This window comes from Physeter macrocephalus, chromosome 20 (genome assembly GCF_002837175.3).
Source record: "Physeter macrocephalus isolate SW-GA chromosome 20, ASM283717v5, whole genome shotgun sequence".
Taxonomy (NCBI): Eukaryota; Metazoa; Chordata; class Mammalia; order Artiodactyla; family Physeteridae; genus Physeter; species Physeter macrocephalus.
The window spans coordinates 91,624,655-91,644,829 of record NC_041233.1 but is presented as its reverse complement, the minus strand read 5'-3'; the positions used below and the strand labels follow the sequence as shown (position 1 = coordinate 91,644,829).

At 34.7% G+C, this 20,175-nt stretch overlaps 1 protein-coding gene across 1 annotated transcript in view; it reads left to right on the top strand.

The window, feature by feature from the left end:
- Positions 1-20,175, top strand: part of KCNU1 (potassium calcium-activated channel subfamily U member 1) — a 133,492-nt gene that overhangs the window by 29,159 nt on the left and 84,158 nt on the right. The window contains exons 10-14 of the mRNA XM_007104069.3: positions 612-722; positions 12,058-12,163; positions 13,212-13,294; positions 14,379-14,448; positions 17,772-17,924. Coding sequence (XP_007104131.2) covers positions 612-722; positions 12,058-12,163; positions 13,212-13,294; positions 14,379-14,448; positions 17,772-17,924 — 523 coding nt within the window. The remainder of the gene's footprint in view (positions 1-611; positions 723-12,057; positions 12,164-13,211; positions 13,295-14,378; positions 14,449-17,771; positions 17,925-20,175) is intronic.

The window sequence follows — 20,175 nt, the reverse complement described above, 5'->3', positions numbered from 1 at the left end:
TATAAGTCCATGCCACTCTCTCACTTTGTCCCAGCTTACCCTTCCCCCTCCCCGTGTCCTCAAGTCCATTCTCTACGTCCGCATCTTTATTCCTGTCCTGCTCCTAGGTTCCCCATGACCTTTTTTTTTTTTTTTTTTTTTAGTTTCTGTATATATGTGTTAGCATACGGAAATAAAAACAAAAATAAACAAATGGGACCTAATGAAACTGAAAAGCTTTTGCACAGCAAAGGAAACCATAAACAAGACGAAAAGACAACCCTCAGAATGGGAGAAAATATTTGCAAACAAAGCAACTGACAAAGAATTAATCTCCAAAATATACAAGCAGCTCATGCAGCTCAATATCAAAAACACAAACAACCCAATCCAAAAATGGGCAGAAGACCTAAATAGACATTTCTCCAAAGACAATACAGATTGCCAACAAACACATGAAAAAATGCTCAGCATCACTAATCCTTAGAGAAATGCAAATCAAAACTACAATGAGGTATCAAATACCAACTTTTATGTCAAACTAAGTTTAAGCTAATTGTCCATCTCTAAATCTAGACAGGAAGATACTTCTGTTCCTGGGATGATCCACCTCCCATGTGTTCACTTTCTAGGTTCATTGTGGTCTGTGGAAACATCACTGTGGACAGTGTGACGGCTTTCCTGAGGAATTTTCTCCGCCATAAGGCAGGGGAGATCAATACTGAGATTGTTTTCCTGGGAGAGTAAGTGTATCTATATGACCCATGGGCAGGGAATACTTGAAATATGTGTGAATATTTGTAATGGAAGAAAATTGCCCTTGCGGTATTAATTTTTAAAATTCGGAAAGAACAGTAAGCAATAAGTAAGGAAAAAGCAGTTCATGACCAGAGTTAGCCTCTGAAAATATATCTTGCCAGATGTTTTTCCCAGTGAAACACTGGGAAATGCCTATTTAATGCAAAACGTTTTAAGTAGGCAACATGGTTTCTAACTGTTCTATTTTACAATTTTGGTTCCTAATGAGACTGAGCAATTTTTGTGTGTTTTGATGGTTTGTGGTTTTTTTGAAATGGCTCTTTATTTCTTTTATCCTCTTTTCTATGAGGAGGGTCCTCTGTTACTTTGCTGACTTTTAAGCCTCATTATATTTTTATATTAGCTGCTTTGTGTCATATGTTGTAAATATTTTTTCCTCTCCCTTTGCTTTTTAATTTTTATGCATGCTTTTGTTGTAAATCGAATACAGAAGCATCCGATTTACATGCACTGTAATCCACCAACTCTTTCCTTTTGGCTTTCTACTTTTCTGACATGCTTAGACCCCCTCTGTCCTAGAATTAAGTAACTATCTCTCTAGCATTTTTAGTTTTTCATATTGAAATGTTTTATATTTAAGCTCTCTGGAATTGACTTTGTGTAATGTGTAGGGAACTAACTTCTTTATTTTTTTCCAAATGGTCAATCCATTATCCAGACATCACTCACTAAATAAGTCACCCAGATATGAAATGACATTTTGATTTTATCCAGGATTGCCTGTCGGATCACCTCGGCCTTCACGCATTTCATAGTTGAACACTGTACTCTCTTTACATTCTGACACCTTCAACCCACCGTTACCTTGGGCTCTCAGGGTGTGAGATAACCAGTAAGCATTTTGAATTTCTTTATGGTGCTGTTGACAGGGAGCCAAGAGTTTTGCTTCAGGATCATTGTCATGCCTGTCTTTTCAATAATTTGTGTATTACTTGAATCCTTACTTTAAAAATAGTAAAAAACAAAACAAAACAAAACAAAAAAAACCAAAGTGCTAAAACCAGTGATAAGAGGCTAATAATTGTAACCCAGCTGAGACAAAGAGGAAATCATTAAATGTGTGGAAAGTAACTTCTTTTATCTGCTGATATATTTTCATAGACTAATGTAGGTTATTGTAGGTACTCGTCAAGGTAATGAATGAAATTCCTTAAATGGTACAAAATGTTGGAAGTGTCTATCTAGAATTTTGTCAATTACATCTATACTCTGAAGACTCCAAAATTGATGTCACCCACTAGACATTCTCTGCGGCTTCATAGTCACACAACTAATTGCTTACTGGGTATTCCCACCCCAGTGTTTCAAAGGCCCCTCAGACTCAACATTTTCAAAAGTAAACTCATGATTTAATGTCCAACTTTTCCATCTCACAAGGCAAATTAAAAAATTAAAAATTAAAAAACAAGAAGGAAAGGAAACAGCTTTTCCTGTCTCAGCAAGTGGGACCTCATTAATGCCGGTCCTTAAAACAGAAAACTAGGCGTTGTCTTTGACTTTACTGTCACCCTCAAACCCTGTGTACACGTTCATCATCAACTGCATCTCCTACATAAATCCTAATTCTACCATTTTGTCTCCACTCTCACAACCCTATTCAAAGTTCCTATCTTGTCTCTCCTGAACTTCTGTAAAGGCTGCGTTATTGATCTGTTCTTTCTGCTCAGAAGCTCTTCTGCTTTATGTGACTGATTTATTTTCATCTCCCAGCACTCAGAGTCCTTCCCTGGCCAAGTTATCTAAATTAACGTCTTCTAATCCTCCTATCTCATCACTCCATTTATTTGCTTTAAAGCAGTTATCACAATCTGTGATTGTGGTGGATTTTCCTTTGGTGCAGAGGTTCACATTACCTTTCCTTCCTGTACATTCATGCTGCTCCTCTCAATAAACCTGTGCTGGCCTTTGACTTAACTTGAGAAATAGAATTCAGCAGAGGGAAGACAGTGGTAGATTGTTTTTTAAAAGATGGCTACCAGAAACCCCTCCCAAATGTTTACACATATTCTCCTCCTCCCACCAAAAGTGGAGTCTTCTAGCTTCCCTTCTATTGATCTGGGCTGGCCTTTTGACTCATTTTAACCAGTGAAACATGTGTAAATGACTGAGCCAGTTAAAGGACCAACCCATAAGGAGCCTGTTACCTTCTGTGCTCAGTGTCGTGAAACCCTGGACCACTATGTAATAAGTTCACCTCCTCCTCTAGGGGGAGGAGGCCCCTCCAGCTGCCAGCTCCTCCAGAAGCCCAGCTGAGGCAACAGACCTGTAAGTGATGCCATCTCAGAGGTTCTAGCCCACTAGAGCTCTCAGCTAAACAGAGTCATGTCTCCAACAAAACCACATGGAGCAGAAGACTCACCCAGCTGAGCCCAGTCAAAACAAAGAATTTCAAGAAATAATAACTCATTATTTTAAGCCACAAAGATTGTGCCGGATTTTGTGCAAACCTAGGTAACTGATATAGAAATTGACACTTTTCTTTCTTTGGTTACTTGCTTATTATTTAAAGCAAAACAATATCTAAGATATGTTATAAAATGTCATAAAGGTAAAATATTAATTTATGTTTCTATAATTCAGGATAAGTAGTAGCATGCAACAAAAACTAACTATGGCTAAATTAAGAGGAAAAAAAAATTGATATTATGTAGCTCTCCAAACATCCAGAAGAGCCAGATAACTAGGCTTAGAGAATATACAACAATGAATAATGATGAGATATTTATTTCCTTGAGTAATTTGTATTGTTATTGTGCCTGAGTGGGTACATAAATATTGATTTATTATTCTTTATATTGAATGCATACATCCTATACACTTTGTATATGTGCAGGTTTTCACAATCAAATGAAAAGATGAAAACTTTCTAGAGTTGAAAAAAAGATAGCAGTTCTCAGATTGCAAAGGTACAATAATGCTGATCAGGATAAATGAAAATCATGTACGCACAGGCACGTTGTCATAACATGTAAGGCAGGGGTCCTCAACCCACCTGTCCGCAGCCTGTTAGGAACCGGGCCGCACAGCAGGAGGTGAGCGGCAGGCGAGCGAGTGAAGCTTCATCTGCCGCTCCCCATCGCTCACATTACCGCCTGAACCATCCACCGGCCCACCTCCCATCCATGGAAAAATTGTCTTCCATGAAACCGGTCCCTGGTGCCAAAAAGGTTGGGGACCGCTGATGTAAGGGTCACCTAATTCAGCAGTTGTTGAGGGATGGGGCAGATCCGTGTAGGAATCCAGAAGATGGTACTATTCCAGAAAGTAATATATGAACATAACTTACACATCAAATAACAAAACACTTATCACCAAATATTTAACCCCTTCCTATTTTTCCAGTCTTACTGCTCAGAGATAACTATTTCTTCTAAGTTTAAATCTATGTTTTATCACTCTTGATTCCTCAGTTGTACACAGTATTTATTCATCACCTGATATTTTGCAGATGTATATTATTCAGCCCTCTGCACCACTTTCCCTTCTTCAGTTGTTCCATTATATTTATCTTCTAATTTGTAATTACAGCGACACTGTTTATATCATTATGGCTAATAAATGTTGGTCTTGGATAACAGTACATTTCCTCAAATTTTTTTCCAGTACTTAATGATTACCTCCTTTTTATATGTCTATCATTAAATATTTTCCAATAGATATATCACATGCATAGCAATAAATATTTTCTAACTTTTTCAACATTAAATAATCTCATAAGAACAAAAGTTGAGTGAAAAATTCCCAAGAGTTGCACAGGAGTCACTGGAGCATAGAAAAAATATCTTAGAACTTACATTTATTTTTAAAATAGCAAGGTAATAATTAAGCAGCATGTTTAAAACTCTTTATCCCAAATTATAACTCAGAAAGAAAATTACATAGAATTACAATATACATTAAAATGAATTACTATGAAGTGAACACCCATGTAACCACCACCCAAATCAAGATATATTCTATTGCCAGCACCCCAGGAAAACCCTCCCCAATTATAACCCAATCTTTAGTCCCTAGAGATAATTATGATTTTGACTTTATATCTTACATTTATTAATTGTCCTATCTCCTATGTTTATTTAGAATATTTAAGTTTTTCCTGTTTTTAAACTCACATAAATGGAATATAAATTTATTTACCTCAATATTGCATTTGTAAGATTCATCCTTGTTGCAGCTGGATGTAGCTGTACCTATTCATTTTCATTGCTGTGTAGTAGAGCATTCCATTATATGAACACACCACAATTTTTCTTAATCCATTCTACTGTTGGTTGACATTTCTCCTCAATTTTGGCTATTATGAAGAATGTTGCTTTGAAAATTCTTATATATGTGTCCTGGTCCCCAGGCATTAAATTGCAGGGTAGTAAATCTTCCTGTAACAGAACTGTCAGTCATTCAAAATGTTTTTTCTGGTCTGCACTTCCACCAGCAGCCCTGAGAGCTCCTTTCACCATACAGCCTTACTACCGCTTGGAAATGTAGCTTCCCATCCTACCTAACACTTAGAAATGTCAGTCTTTTTAGTTTTAGCCGTTCTTTAGGATAGTGTTATGCAATACAGTGTATCTTATTGTGGTTTATAATCTCATTTTTCTGGTTAGTAATGAGGCTAAGCATATATTCATATGTATAAGCCATTTGGGTTCCCTCTTAGGAAATGGCTGTTCTCTTGCCCATTTTTAAAATTAGAATATAGTTGATTTACAACGTTGTGTTAGTTTCTGGTATACAGTAAGGTGATTTAATATATACATATTCTTCTTCCTATTATTTTCTATTATGCTTCTTTTTGCTCATTTTTATCCTAAATTAAGTGCAGATCTGCCAGTGACAAGCTTTTTTTTTTTTTAATGTAAGGCCATCTTTATTTTCTTTTCATTCTTGAAAGATAATTTTATGGATATAGAGTTCTAAGCTGCCGCATTTTATCCTTAAGAACCATGAAAGTATTATTCTGTTGATTTCTGGCTTTTGTTGTCGCTATTAAGAAGTCTGTTAAACTATCTTCTTTAATGAATTATCTTCTTTAAAAAATTATGTTATACTTAATGTGAAAGTATGTTATACATTTACTATGATGTGTGTAGTTTTGAATTTCTGATAATTTATTGTGCTTAGTATTCATGAGTCTTCCTGAGTCTCCAGGTTGGTGTTTTCCACCATTTTTGGAAGATTCTCAATTATTTCTTCAAATAGTGCCCTTGTCACTATGTTCTTTCTCCTCCTTTTCTGGGAATCCAATTATAAGTATGTTAGTCCTTCTTTTACCATGCCAAATATATTTCTTACCCTCTGTTTTGTATTTCTCCTCTTTTTTGTATCTCTTTATTACATTCTGGATACTTTATTCTGAACTGCCTTCCAGGTTCCTACTTCTCTCTTTATCTGTGTTTAATCTATTTACAAACTCATTCATTGAGTTTTTAATTTGAGTTATTGTATTTTTCAGTTCCAGAATTTATATTTGGTTCTTTATCAAATATTCTCCATTTTCATAGTTTCTTGTGTTTCCAAGGTTACCTTTTATTTATTTCAATAAAATAAACATAATTATGTTGTAGTTTGTGTCTAGTAATTCAATGTCTTAAGTCTTTGGTTTTTCTTGTCTGTTGTTTCCACTGGTTGTTACACATAGTATCTTCTTTTCTTTGTGTGCTTTTTTGTCTTAGATTATGTGCTTATTCTTCTATTAAAAAGTATTTATAGAAATAACTTGTAGCCTAGAAAAATAATACATTCTTCCAGAGAGGATTTTATTTTATTTTATTTTATTTATTTATTTATGGCTGTGTTGGGTCTTCATTTCTGTGTGAGGGCTTTCTCTTGCCCCGTTGTAGCAAGCGGGGGCCACTCTTCATTGCAGTGCGTGGGCCTCTCACTATCGCGGCCTCTCGTGTTGTGGAGCACAGGCTCCAGACACGCAGGCTCAGTAATTGTGGCTCACGGGCCTGGTTGCTCCACGACATGTGGGATCTTCCCAGACCAGGGCTCGAACCCATGTCCCCTGCATTGGCAGGCAGATTCTCAACCACTGCACCACAGGGAAGCCCCCAGAGAGGATGTTTATTTACTTCTTCCAAGTACAATGGGGCACTTGTGCCTTAGTACCATGTAAATCCAAGTTCAGTGCTTGAGGCTCACTGTACTACCCAGGTGACAAACTCAGAATGAAAGTACATCTGAAAACTAATTTATTCAATTTTACACTTCTTCTATGCCTGCATACCTTTGTTATGCCAGGTTAAAATTTGGAGAAGTTGCTATAGTCTTCATTTTGTGTGTCAGGGGAGCTGGAAGTTTTTGGACCTCTTACCCTATGACATCACCAGAATGTTAGCTCAGTTTGGTAGCTGTATCTTCTGAATTACTAAATGCTTTGGGAGGTGGGGGGACTGGACTTAACCTCCAAGACCTTGATTTCTTCTAGATTTTGGCCTGGAAATTCTTCACGGTCTGGTTATATCTTTCATGATTTATAGATGTTTTTATATTTCATCCAGCATTTTTATGTATCCTTAGTAGAAGGTTGGCTGAAATTACCTAGTTTACTATGCCTGAAAACAAAGGCCCCATCTCTAGTGATGTTTAATATATGAAAACGTGCAAAGCTCTCACTTGTTCACATATGTTTTAAGGGAATAGGGGAAGTTTTACTCAAAAGGATTGACAAGTACAGAGAATTTCCAAATACTGCAGTTGATAGTGGGCCAGATAACAAAAGTATTGTATAGTCTATTATAAGGATTTGGCTTTAAGGAAGTTGCCTTTTCTCCGAGTCAGTTCTGAATTCTTGGAGGATTTTCAGCAGAGGGATGACATAACTGGATTTAGTTTTCTTCTTTAGTGTTGGGAAATTAGAATTGGATTTATCATAATTCTTACAACAACCTTTGTACTTGACTTATACATAAGCACATTTTGACTGTTTGTTTTTGTAAGTAGCTGTTTTTAATAATGCTCTAAGCACCAGTACATGAACTCACCGTCAAGACAAAATTTAGGACAGAACCCGTATCTAACTATATGATCCTACTCACATTTCATACTGCTCTCAGTTGTTTTGTACATCATCATCATTTTTTATCTCTCCTGTAGTTTTATTGCAATTATGTACAGTCTTAAAATGTTTAGCTATGTTTAACTTTACAGAAGGAAGATCACACCAATGGAATCTTGTGGTACTTAGATTTTCCTCATTTTATATTTCTAAGATACACTCATTTTTCTGAGTGTTACTGTAGTTAATTGTTTACTGTTATATGATATTTCATTGACAGAGTAAACCTTAGTTTATTTATCCACTCTTGGTGTGATTTGCATTGTTTCTAGATTTTTCTATTGGAAATAATTTTGTTATTAACATGGCTTATGTATGGCTCTTAGTGGACCTGTGCAAGAGTGTCTGTGTATGTGTGTGTGGGGGGAGGGTGGTTTAATGGTGTGACGAATGTGAATGTTCATTTTTAAGAGACAGTATCATTTTTTACTAGTGGTTGCACCATTTTTCAAGCTTATCAGCAATGTGTAAGGGACTTTGTGTAGCTATACATCTACATTCTTTCTAACAATTGGCATGGTCATACTTTTTAATCTTTGCAGTGGAATCAGTGTAAAGTGGAATCTCATCATGGTTTTGATTTATAAGCCTCTTATCACTAAGTATGTAGTTTCTCTTCATGTTTATTAGCCATACACGTTTCCTCTTTCCTGTGAAAAGCCTATTCATGCATTTTACCTGTTTTTCTATTGGATTGTTTGTGGGGTTTTTCTTATTTAATTTCTAGGAGTGCTTAATGTATTCTTGACACTAACTCTTCATGATCTGAATTGTAACTATATTTTTCCAGTTTATAACTTGTCTTTTCACTGAGTATTAGAAGTATTTTTATATTCAAAAGTTTTTAATATTATTATAGTTCAAATTTTCAATCATTTCAATTGTATTTAATGATTTTTTTGGTTTTTGTTTAGGAATTTTTCCATATCCCAATATTTAAAAGATATTTAATTACATTTCCTATTAAGAATTTTTAATTTTTTTTTGATGTTTAAATCTCTAATTATACTGGAATTTGTTTTTTTATGGCATGATGCATGAATAAAACTTCAGCTTCTTCCATAGATAACCATTTTATCAATGCTAGTTATTGAATAAACCCTTTTCCCCTCACTGATCTGACATGCTACCAGTATAAATAGGTCTATTCTGTGTTTTTATAATCAATTTATCTCTTACTGCATTAATACTATACTTTTTTAATTGCTAAAGATTCATAATTAATCCTTATACATCTTAGGGCAGGTTTTCCCTCCTTGCTCTTCTTTTTTCAATAGTTGACAAGCTCTTCTTGGCCCTTTATCTTTCATATAAATTTTATAATCATTTTATCATGAACTATGAAAAACCCTGTGGAAATTGATGGGAGGAATCTAATTGAAACTTTGGTTTAAAATTGATTCTTTGTGTTACAAGTGCTTTCTAACTCTGACTATACTATGGTTGTCTACTTATTTAGATCTCGTTTAGTGTCTCAATAATATTGTATAATTTCCCAGGCTTGCTGATGTTTATTATATATTATGTAATTTTACATATGTATATATGTAATAAATATATGTGACATGTATATTTATAAGTGCTTGATATTTTCTGATATATTTGAAATAGTGTCTTATTGTATTTTCTACTTGTTTGCTTTTGGTATGAAAAACCAGAATTGACCTTTGTATATTAATCTTCCATTCATCCATATTGTTAAATTAGCCTCTATTTATTTTTCTGTAGTGTTTAGGGGTTTCTATGTAAATAATCATATTAGTTCAGATAAAGAGAGTTCATTTCTTCCTTTCTAATCCTTATGTGTACAGTGTATCTTTATTTTCTTATTGCTTTTGCTAAGACATCAAATATAATGTTGAGAAAAAAGCAATAGTTGTATCTCTTCTTCATTTCTCATTTTAAAGAAAACTTTTCTAATATTTTCCCACTAAGGCCATCCTTTTTATTTTAGAGATACTCTTTATTTGGTTAAGGATATTCTTTTCTCTTCCTAATATACCGTGAGTTTTATTTCTTAACTGTGAAAAGATATTTTAATCAACTTTTTCTCTGCATCTGAGGTGGCTGTGTAATTTTTAATTTGTTAATGTGGTGAATTAAATTAATAGTTTTGCTATAATGGTTATTTTGGCTTTGTAGTATTTGTTGGGGACCATTTTCTATTTTTAAGGTGTTTGAAAGACTTTGTGTAAAAATGGGATTATTTGTTGCTTGAAAGTGTGGTAGAAGTTGCCTGCTAAACCATTTAGAACTGGTGGTTTTAAAAATTTTGTTTAGTGTGTGGGTCTATGTATATGTTTTGTTCATTTTTGTTTAATTTTGAGAGATTTTTAAACTAAACTTCATTTCCTTTAATAGTCTTCTAGAGTTAGTTCTGGTAAGATCTATTTTTAGTAATTTGTCTATTTTGTCTAAGTTTTAAAAGCTGTTGCGTTTGGTTGGTTGATGTATTCTTTGATTATTATTTTTAATCTCTACTTTGCCTGTAGGTATTTTTATCTTCTTTCACTATTATGAGTCATTTTTGTCTTCTCTTTTTCTCCATCAATTTTACTACAGCTTTGCCTATTATATTAGTGATTTTTTTTTTCAAAGAACCAGTCTTTGTTCATCTTCTCTCTTTTATTTTTCTTTTCTATTTCACTGTTTGCACTCTTGTGTTTATTGTCTCTTTTCTTCTTATTTCTTTGGGTTTATTCCAATATTAATGTCCAAAGCTGTAACTTTCCCCTAAAGCATGCTTTTATTGTATCCAAAGACTTAGATATTTAGTTTTCACATAATTAATTTCTAAGAATTTTATAAATTTCATTATAATTTCTTCATAGCTCATGAGACTTTTAGCAGTCTGTTTTTCAAAATTTCCAACTATGATGAATATTTTTCAATTTTTTTGTTATTAACTTTTAATTGTACTGTGATCAGAGGTCATTATATGTACAGCAGCTTTTTTTTTTGCAGTGTGTTGAGGCTTTCCTTATTGGTCAAGTAAATTATCATTTTGGTAAATATTTGTGTGCTGTTGAGGAAAATTAGAATTATTCACAATAGCCATTATATGGAAACAACCTAAGTTTCCATCTATGGATGAATGAATAAAGATGTGGTATATATATATATATATATATATGTATGTGTGTGTATATATATATTTGAATGATATGAAATATCATTCAGCCCTAAAAAAGGAAGGAAGTCCTGTCACTTGCAACAACATGGATGAACCTGGCAGACATTATAAGCTGGTGAAATAAGCCAGAGAGAGAAAGACAAATGCATAGTGTCACTTATATCTGGAAATTTTTTAAAAAGCCACACTTATAGAAACAGAAAGTAGAAAGATGGTTTGCCAGGGTCTGGGGATTGGGGAAAATAGGGAGAGGTTGGTAAAAAGAGTACAGACTTTCAGTTTTAAGATGAATAAGGTCTGAGGATCTAACGTAAAACATGGTGACTATAGTTGATAACACTGTATTGTATAATTGAAATTTGCTAGGAGAGTAGAATTTAAATGTCATCACCCACCAAAAAGGTAAATATGTGAGGTGATGGATGTGTTAATTAAATAATGGGAGGGATCCTTTCACAATGTATACATACATCAAATCATCATGTTGTGCACTAAATATCTTACAATTTTAACTGTCGATTTTGCCTCAGTAAAGGTGAAAAAAAATTTAAATTAGATATCCTAAATATTGTTTGCAGAATTTATAGATATCAAACTTGATGATTATTTTTTCTCCTTGATCTGTCAGTAATTGAGAGAGATGCATTGAAATCTGTCATTACAGTGGCAGGTTCATCTATTTCTCTCGTTTTGTTAAAATTTTTTTTATATTTAGAAGCTATTTTATTAAATTCATAGTTGTTTTAGAATGCTATGTCTTTTTGAATAATTGAAATGTTTTCATTAATCCTGAACTTCTTTGTTCTTAGTAATTCCCCCCCTTTTTTTGCATTAATCTGATTTGTATTTTTTCATGTCTCTGTGATTGATTGCCCCTGAGCTTCAGACCCATTTCTGGAATTAGGCTAGTGGTATCCACATCACCTAAGCAAGTGGATTAATAATGGAGGACGGATGTTTTCCAAGAGAAGATTAGAGTTTTTATTAAATGCACTAAATAATATAACAATCTCTAAACCAAAGCCAATCTTCTTTTTCCGTATCTGGCACTATGTTCTTTGTCCAGGGTTCCTCCTTCTTTGGAATTGGAAGCCATATTTAAGTGCTACATGGCCTATACAACTTTCGTTTCTGGATCTGCACTGAAGTGGGAGGATCTGAGGCGAGTTGCGGTGAGATCTAGTTCTTTTCCTTCTTGTCGTTTTCCTAAGCTGCAGCAATTAAGACGATAGTGTGTATTGCTCTTCCCAAAGGATTACTCCAGACTCTTGAATTGGGGGAAATATGACTTCTTCAGCTTAAAAAACTGATCATAAAGAACTGTTAGTAATTGACCTCCAAATCCTTCTTGACAAATACCAAGCAGACCTCACTATTTACCTACATTTATATTTAAATTTTTAAATTTCACTAAATTCTCTATCTAGAACAGTTTTATGTTATCAGTCTAAGAGATCTGAAAAAGTTGTGGATAGCAGAAGTGTGTTAGATCTTTCTATCCAAGTGGGATTCTTACCAGATGACAGGTTTCTAGGAGTCTGTCAGCTTTTACCAGCTCCTCCTAAACACACTGATATGCCCTCTGATAGGAAAGGCATGAAGGAAAATAGCAGAGATCCCAATTAGGCTGAGAGTAAAAGAGCTGAGCAACAGCCAACCCTCTAGACATCTTGCATTTAAGATCAATCCTCACTTCCTCTCATGTTTTAGGTTTCGCACAATCATATGGAGCAAAAGGTTCAGTTTTTTTAAAGCAGAGATCTATAGAGTCAACACAAAGAATTGAAGCAAAAATTGACCAACACAGTATAATCTTTCTCTTTCCTGTGACTTGGGGTTATAAGAGCCACTTCAATAATTTTTCTGCTATTCTGAAAGGTAAATAAATATACGGGAAGTTGCTTTAAAAGATCTTACTACTCATCACTAGTCATAAATTGATGTTTCTGGATGATAGGAAAAATATCATTATTCACTTGTTCCATTTTAAAGCAATCTACATCTATGTTGGAGACCCTGGTCCGTCTATGCAGCCCTTTTCAGCATTTGCTGGACTGTGATTCTGATGTAAAGACATCCTTATCACAAGTCCTTCCCAAGTGTGCTCTCTTTCTTATTGGAAATTGTATGATGAAACCATAAGAAAACCCCAAAGGGGAACACGTGAGCATTTCCCATATATAATTAACAAGGTGGCTGCTGTTTAATCTTGAAGAATAGGTGGACTCTGCAGAAGCATGCCTGATTATAGCCAACCCTCTGTGCAGTGATTCACATGCTGAAGACACTTCAAACATTATGAGGTAAGAAGCTGGCACAGTGTCTAACATGCTCCAATGCTGGTCTTATTTTTACCTCTTTTAAAATAAAGCCCCGTGCATAGGACTAAACAGATGTCATGTATCACAGCACAGGGTTCATCATATTCCAGGTTTCTGCCTTATTTTTTGGCCCCAGAGACTGTGCAGATGTATGAAAAAGGAAGTCAAAATAGAGTTTACTGTGTGTCAGTGTGCTTCTCCACTTACTTTCCTGGAGTTCCATAGGGATAATAGCTGTCTAAATTTAAAAAGCAAGCATACAAATAACTGATAACTGTTCAGATAGCACCATTCTGACTAACAGCCCCTCAAAAATAAAGATGGCATTTGTGGTTTGTGAACCTTATTCATAGACTTTATTTACTGGGGTTTTTCTCCAGTAGTCCTAGTGAAAGATTGTGCATGGTTCAGTATGATGTGCTTTTGACTATTGGCAGTATTTTCAAGATGGCTAGGGTTAGTGTTACCATCTTGAACTGTGAACTGTCTATGAGCAGGAACTCAATTTGTGGTAGGAGATTCAAACTGTCATTGTGAGGGCAATGCCATTGTACCTAACCCAGATGAACTGTTGGCCACCAGAGCAAAATAAATACACATAGCTGAAGGTGACTCTACAAAAAGCAAGAAAAGGCTGAAAACTTGTAACATACAGTAAATATAAGATAGATCTCAGTTTCTTAATTTGTAAAATAAGAAAGTTGGATTAGACAGTCTGTTAGCTACTTTGAGCTATAGATAGCAATTCAGTCTCTGTTTTTTTCTGTAATTAATTTGTTTGAGTTTGAAGACTAAAATACATGAAACTGATTATTTCCTCCTCAAGAATTGCTCCCAGAAGACCACTCTTAATACCAAAAGCTTACCTTTCCATAGATTTAATGTACTAAGTCACTAAAACCATAGCACTCTTCCATGTGTGTGCTATTAAAGATCATAACAATGAACTTTATAATGTGCTGTTTTCCTTTGCTTACCCACACATCAACTTAATTTTGAATTGAATTATATTATAAAGACATTGGATATGGCATATCGCTAATGAGCATATTTGTTATTTTTGTAGGGTGCTCTCTATCAAGAACTATTACCCTAATACCAGAGTCATCATACAGATACTTCAGTCCCATAACAAGGTATTGTAACATTATAGCCTGTTCAGTCTCCTCCCCTTTTAGTCTGTAGAACTAAATGAACTTAGTTCATCTAAGTAATGTATGAACTTATTATTTTATAATGAGTCTACACACAGAAGGCTTTTGCCAGTTGCAGGTAAAATTTGGAGCCCCATTAAGATTGTCAACTACATAAAAATGTAAATTTGGAAAGAGTTATGTTTACATACTTTAAAAGCTATTGGCTGATGATCTGGAGTCCAGTCATTCTGAATTTAGGTGCTGACTGAGATCCTCCCCTTTGGGACATGGACAGGTCTTGGCACACCCTTAAGTACTGGGAGCCACTAAAAATAAAGTAGGCAGACTGGACAATGACAAGGGTTTGAGAAACAACCAAGGGCTAGGACAGGGTTGAACAATAAGATTCATCTACTACACAAGTCCACTCATTCAAGACAGGGAGAGGTGGCTTTTTTGTCCAATGCACAGAAACCAACACAGAGAGTCAAATAAAAGGAAGAAACAGAGGAGTATCTTCCAAACAAAAGAACAAGACAAAACCTCAGAAAAAGACCTTAATGAAAAGGATATAAGTTACTTTTCTGATAGAGAGTTTAAAATAACAATCATAAAGATGCTCACTGAGCTCAGGAGAAGAATGGATGAACAAAGTGAAAATTTCGACAGAGAGATAGAAAATATTAAAAAGTACCAAATAGAAGTCACAGTGCTGAGGAATACAATAACTGAACTGCAAAAAAAAAAAAAAAAAAACATAATAGAGAGGTTCAACAGCAGACCAGAGGAAGCAGAAGAAAGGATCAGCAAACCTGAAGACAGGATAGAGAGTATAGACCTCACATAATCAGAGCAGCAGAAAGAAAAAAGAATGAAAAAGAGTGAAGATAGCTTAAAGGGACTTATGGGACAACATCAAGTGGACCAACATTCACATTATAGGAGTCCCAGAAGGAGAAGGGAGAGAGAAATGAGTAGAGAACTGACTTGAAGAAATAATGGCTGTCAACTTTCCTAAACAGATATTCAGATCCACAAATCCCAGAAAGTTCCAAATAAAAGGAACCCAAAGAGACCCATATCAAGCACATTCTAATTAAAGTGTCAAAAGTTGAGGACAAGGAGAGAATTTTAAAAGTAGCAAGAGAAAAACAACGTGTTACGTATAAGGGAACTCCCATAAGATTATCAGCAGATTTTCAACAGAAACTTTGCAGGCCAGAAGGCAGTGCCACAATATATTCAAAGTGCTAAAAGAAAAAAAAAAAACTGCCAACCGAGGATACTTCACCCAGCAAAGTTGTCATTCAGAATGAAAGGAATGATAAAGAGGTTTCCAGACAAGCAAAAGTTAAAGGAGTTCATCACCAATAGATAACCCTTACAAGAAATGTTAAAGGAACTTCTTTAAGCTATAATGAGAGGGGTAATTAGTAAAAGGTAAACATATGAAAGTATAAGTCTCATTGGTAAAGGTAAATATATAGTAAAATTCCAAATATTCTAATGTTGTAAAGGTGATGGATTAATCACTTACAAAGCTAGTATGAAGATTAAAAGACAAAAGTAGTAAATAACTACAATAATTTGTAAAATGATACATAAAATAAAAAGATGTAAATTGTAATATCAAAAACAAAACTTGGGTTGTGGGGATAAAAATATTGAGCTTTTGATGTGATCAAACTTAAGTTATTATCAACTTAAAAGAGACTTGTAGATTGTTTTATGCAAGCTTCATGGTAACCACAAAGCAAAAATTTATAGTAAATAAGATAAAGAGAAAGGTATCTAAGCATACTGCTACAGAAAGTAATCAAATCAAAGATGAAGAGAGCAAGAGGAGAAGAAAGGAACAGTGGAATTATAAAACTTTCAGAAAACACCTGACAAATGACAGTAAATTACTTTAAATATAAATGGACTAAATTTTCTAATCAAAAGACATAGAGTGGCTGAATAGACAAAAAAAATAAGACGCATCTATACGCTGCCTACAAGAAACTTAGATATAAGGATACAAACAGACTGAAAGTGAGGGGATGGAAAAATAGATTCCATGCCAATGGAAAGCAAAAGAAATCTGGGGAAGCTATACCTATATCAGACAAAATAGACGTTAAAACAAAGACTGTAATAAGAGAAAAAGAAGGGCGTTACATTATCAAAAGGGTCAATCCCGCAAGAGGATATAACATTTGTAAATATTTATGACACCAGCATAGGAGGACCTAAATTTATAAAGCAGATGTTAACAAATCTAAATGGAGAAATAGCAATACAATAATAGTTGGGGACTTCAGTACCCTACTTTCTTCAATGGATAGATCATCCAGATTAAAAAATCAATAAGGAAACATTGGCCTTAGACAACGTATTATACCTCATGACTTAGACAAATACAGAACATTGCATTCAAAAGCACCAGAATACACAGTCTTCTCAAAAAGTATGAAAAAAGCACCAGAATACACAGTCTTCTCAAAAAGTATAAAAAAGAATAAAATCTTGCCATTTGCAACAACACGAGTGGACTTCAAGGGCATAATGCTAAGTGAAATGAGTCAGACAGAGAAAGTCAAATACCATATGATCTCATTCATATGTTGAATAACAACAAAAAAGAAACCCTGAGCTCATAGATTAACAGAACACGTTGGTGGTTACCAGAGGTGGGGGTGGACAAAATGGGGGAATGGGGACAAAAGGTATAAATTTCTAGTATAAAAGAGTCATGGTGATTATAGTTAATAATACTTTATTTTATATTTAAATGTTGCTAAGGAAATAGAATTTCAAAGTTTCCATTACAAGAAAAAATAATCTGTAATTACAGTAGTGATGGATGTTAACTGGACTTATTGTGGTCATCATTTGACAATATATACAAATATTGAACGTTGTACACCTGAAACTAATATAATGTTATACGTTAATTATATTTCAAAAAGATTAAACAAGCGAACAAAATGATTGCAAATTCGGGGAACTTTCTTGAGGTATATTTCTTTCTAATATTTGACTTTCTTTTCTTTTACTGAAGTACAGTTGATTTACAATATCGTATTAGTTTCAGGTGTACAATGTAGTGATTCAATATTTTTATAGATTTTACTCCATTTAAGTTACTACAAAATAATGGCTATATTTCCCTGTGCTGTACATTATGTCCTTGTTGCTTATTTACTTTATACATAGTAGTTTGTATCTCCTAATCCCCTTCCCCTGTCTTGCCCCTCCCTCTTTCCCTCTCCTCACTGGTAACCACTAGTTTGTTCTCTGTATCCACAAGTCTGTTTCTACTACTTTCTGCCATGAAACAGGTTTTTCTGCCAAAGATCCCCAGCTGGAACTGGAATACTGGAGACAATATCATCTGCTTTGCTGAATTAAAGCTCGGATTTATCGCCCAAGGCTGTTTGGTGCCAGGCTTGTGTACCTTTCTAACATCTCTATTTGTTGAGCAAAACAAGAAGGTAACCTTGTAAACTGATGTTGAATCTTGGCTCTATCCCCATGTCCTCATAAATTAATATCAGAAATAGAAAATAAAAATTGAGGGAAGCAAGAAGGCCCCAAGAAATGAGATTTGACTTCTACTTGAGCTGGGAAGGGATTGAGGCATCTAGATTTAAGTCCCAACTACCACACTGACCTTGAAGAAGTTGTTTATCTTATTGTTGCCTAAGAATATTTACCTGCAAAATAGAAATCATAACCCTGCTTCCTCCCGGCAATCCATGACGTTATGACAGTAAATGTATTCATAAATGTAGAAGCACTTTGAGTTATTGAAGGTAGAAATATAATTAAAGGTTATGTTATTAGTGGAGAAATCATACATTTAAATATATGTTAAATACCAAGTAATTGACATAATAATAAATTATATTCATCAAAGAGAAATAATAATACAAATAATATTAAAATCTAATTTTCCAGGTTATTTTGGGATATTCTATGCAGTAATAATAATAGTAGCCACATGTTGAACGCCTGCTGTGTGTCATGCATTTTAAGTACATTGTGTTTCCCTCAATATTTCAAGGTAGTATCCCAGTCATGGACGCTAACTAATAGTAAGTAGCAGATGTAGAATCGTCTGACTTACAGTCTCACCACTATGCCCTGTGCCTCTCTGGCTGTTAGATATCTTCTCCCAGTCTCCTACATCAGGTCTTTTGATACCTTTGTTTGAGACAAAATAAATGGCTAAATGGACTACTGGGATGAAATACTGTAGCACATAGTATGCCTTCCAAATGCCATCCCTGTGAAATGCTCTGGGAAAGATGTTCTAACCCTCAGCTGGGCCTGGTGTCCTATTGTCCAAAGCCTCTCCAGAGAGTCACCTTTCTGTCCGTTTAATTATGCGTCCACATTTGCCTCTTCTTATACCCAATTTTCTTCTTGGCTTCTCTTTGCACTTTATTTCCTTTGTCCAATACATTTTAAAAAATCTGTACACCTTTTCTGGTCCCTTCCTTGCTGCTGTTAAGGAAAAGCAAAAGAGGTATAAGATTCAAGAGATACTCTGGTCAGCAAAATGCTAACTGGAAACCACAGGATTCTCTAGTAATTCCCCCTGTGAATGTGAGGAGATGCCATATACAGAGAAATAAAATCGACCATCAGGCAGTAGGAGTGAGCCTTGGTGATGATACAGCGAACATGCTTTAACCTTCACTTTAGTGGTCACTGTGTGTAGCCCAGGAAATGGCTTGTGAGGACATTGCCTGTGTGTTGTAAGCTTAGAAAGTGCAGGATAACTGCAATATGTGTTGTGAGGATTGTGATTTTTAATCTCTGTGTCTAGAGAAAATAGAGTCTGAACTCTATATGAAAACTTTGTCTCCTTCATGGAAATATAGAAGGTAAGAGATGTACAACCTGCCCTGTTGTGGTTTTATTGCTGTTGTTGTTTGTTGGGTTTTGGGGTTTTTTTTTTTATTGTTTGTTTATCTAATGTTGGAACCTCCTCAGTGATGATGGTCACCTGTCAATATTCATAAAGTGGCTTTTGGAAGATAGGAATTAAGAGAGATTTGTGGTCATGATAATTTTTTGGTGGGGGGGAGTGAAGTCTGAAACTCTTTCAGAAATTCTAAACAGGGCAAGATTTTTTCATGTTGTACTCTGCTCTGGTGATTTAGATTCTGTAATTAATTAAATTAATTAACTAAAATTAATTTAGTTACTTACACCTATTAACTTAGGTTTAACGATCAGGATGCTAGTGTCTTATGTCCAGTTTTGCTTGGATTAGGCACTTAAACTTTCTCTGTCAGTTTCTACATCTATGAAATAAGACTTGCTAATCTACTCATAACCTGATTTTTTCCAGGTATTGAGTGAATATTTGTAAAACTTCTGGGCAGTCAGATTAGAAAGCCTTGAGTCAATGCCATGTATTCTGACTCTGTTGATCTATATTGATTATATGGTGAGAAATCGTAGTATGAGGAGCATCTCCAGTTGGTTCTAGGCACGGAGAGTTGCCTTAAGCTTAAATTTAGATTAGATCTAATCTAACTGATTTATTCACGCTCCCGATTCTACTATCCAAATCCAAAATCCATCTTGTCATCCTGTTTCCCTTTCTGATTTTAAAAAAACTGACTCAGGTCCATCCACCTCACTACAAATAACTCAGTTTCATTTCTTTTTATGGCTGAGTAATATTCCATTGTATATATGTGCCACATCTTCTTTATCCATTCATCTGTC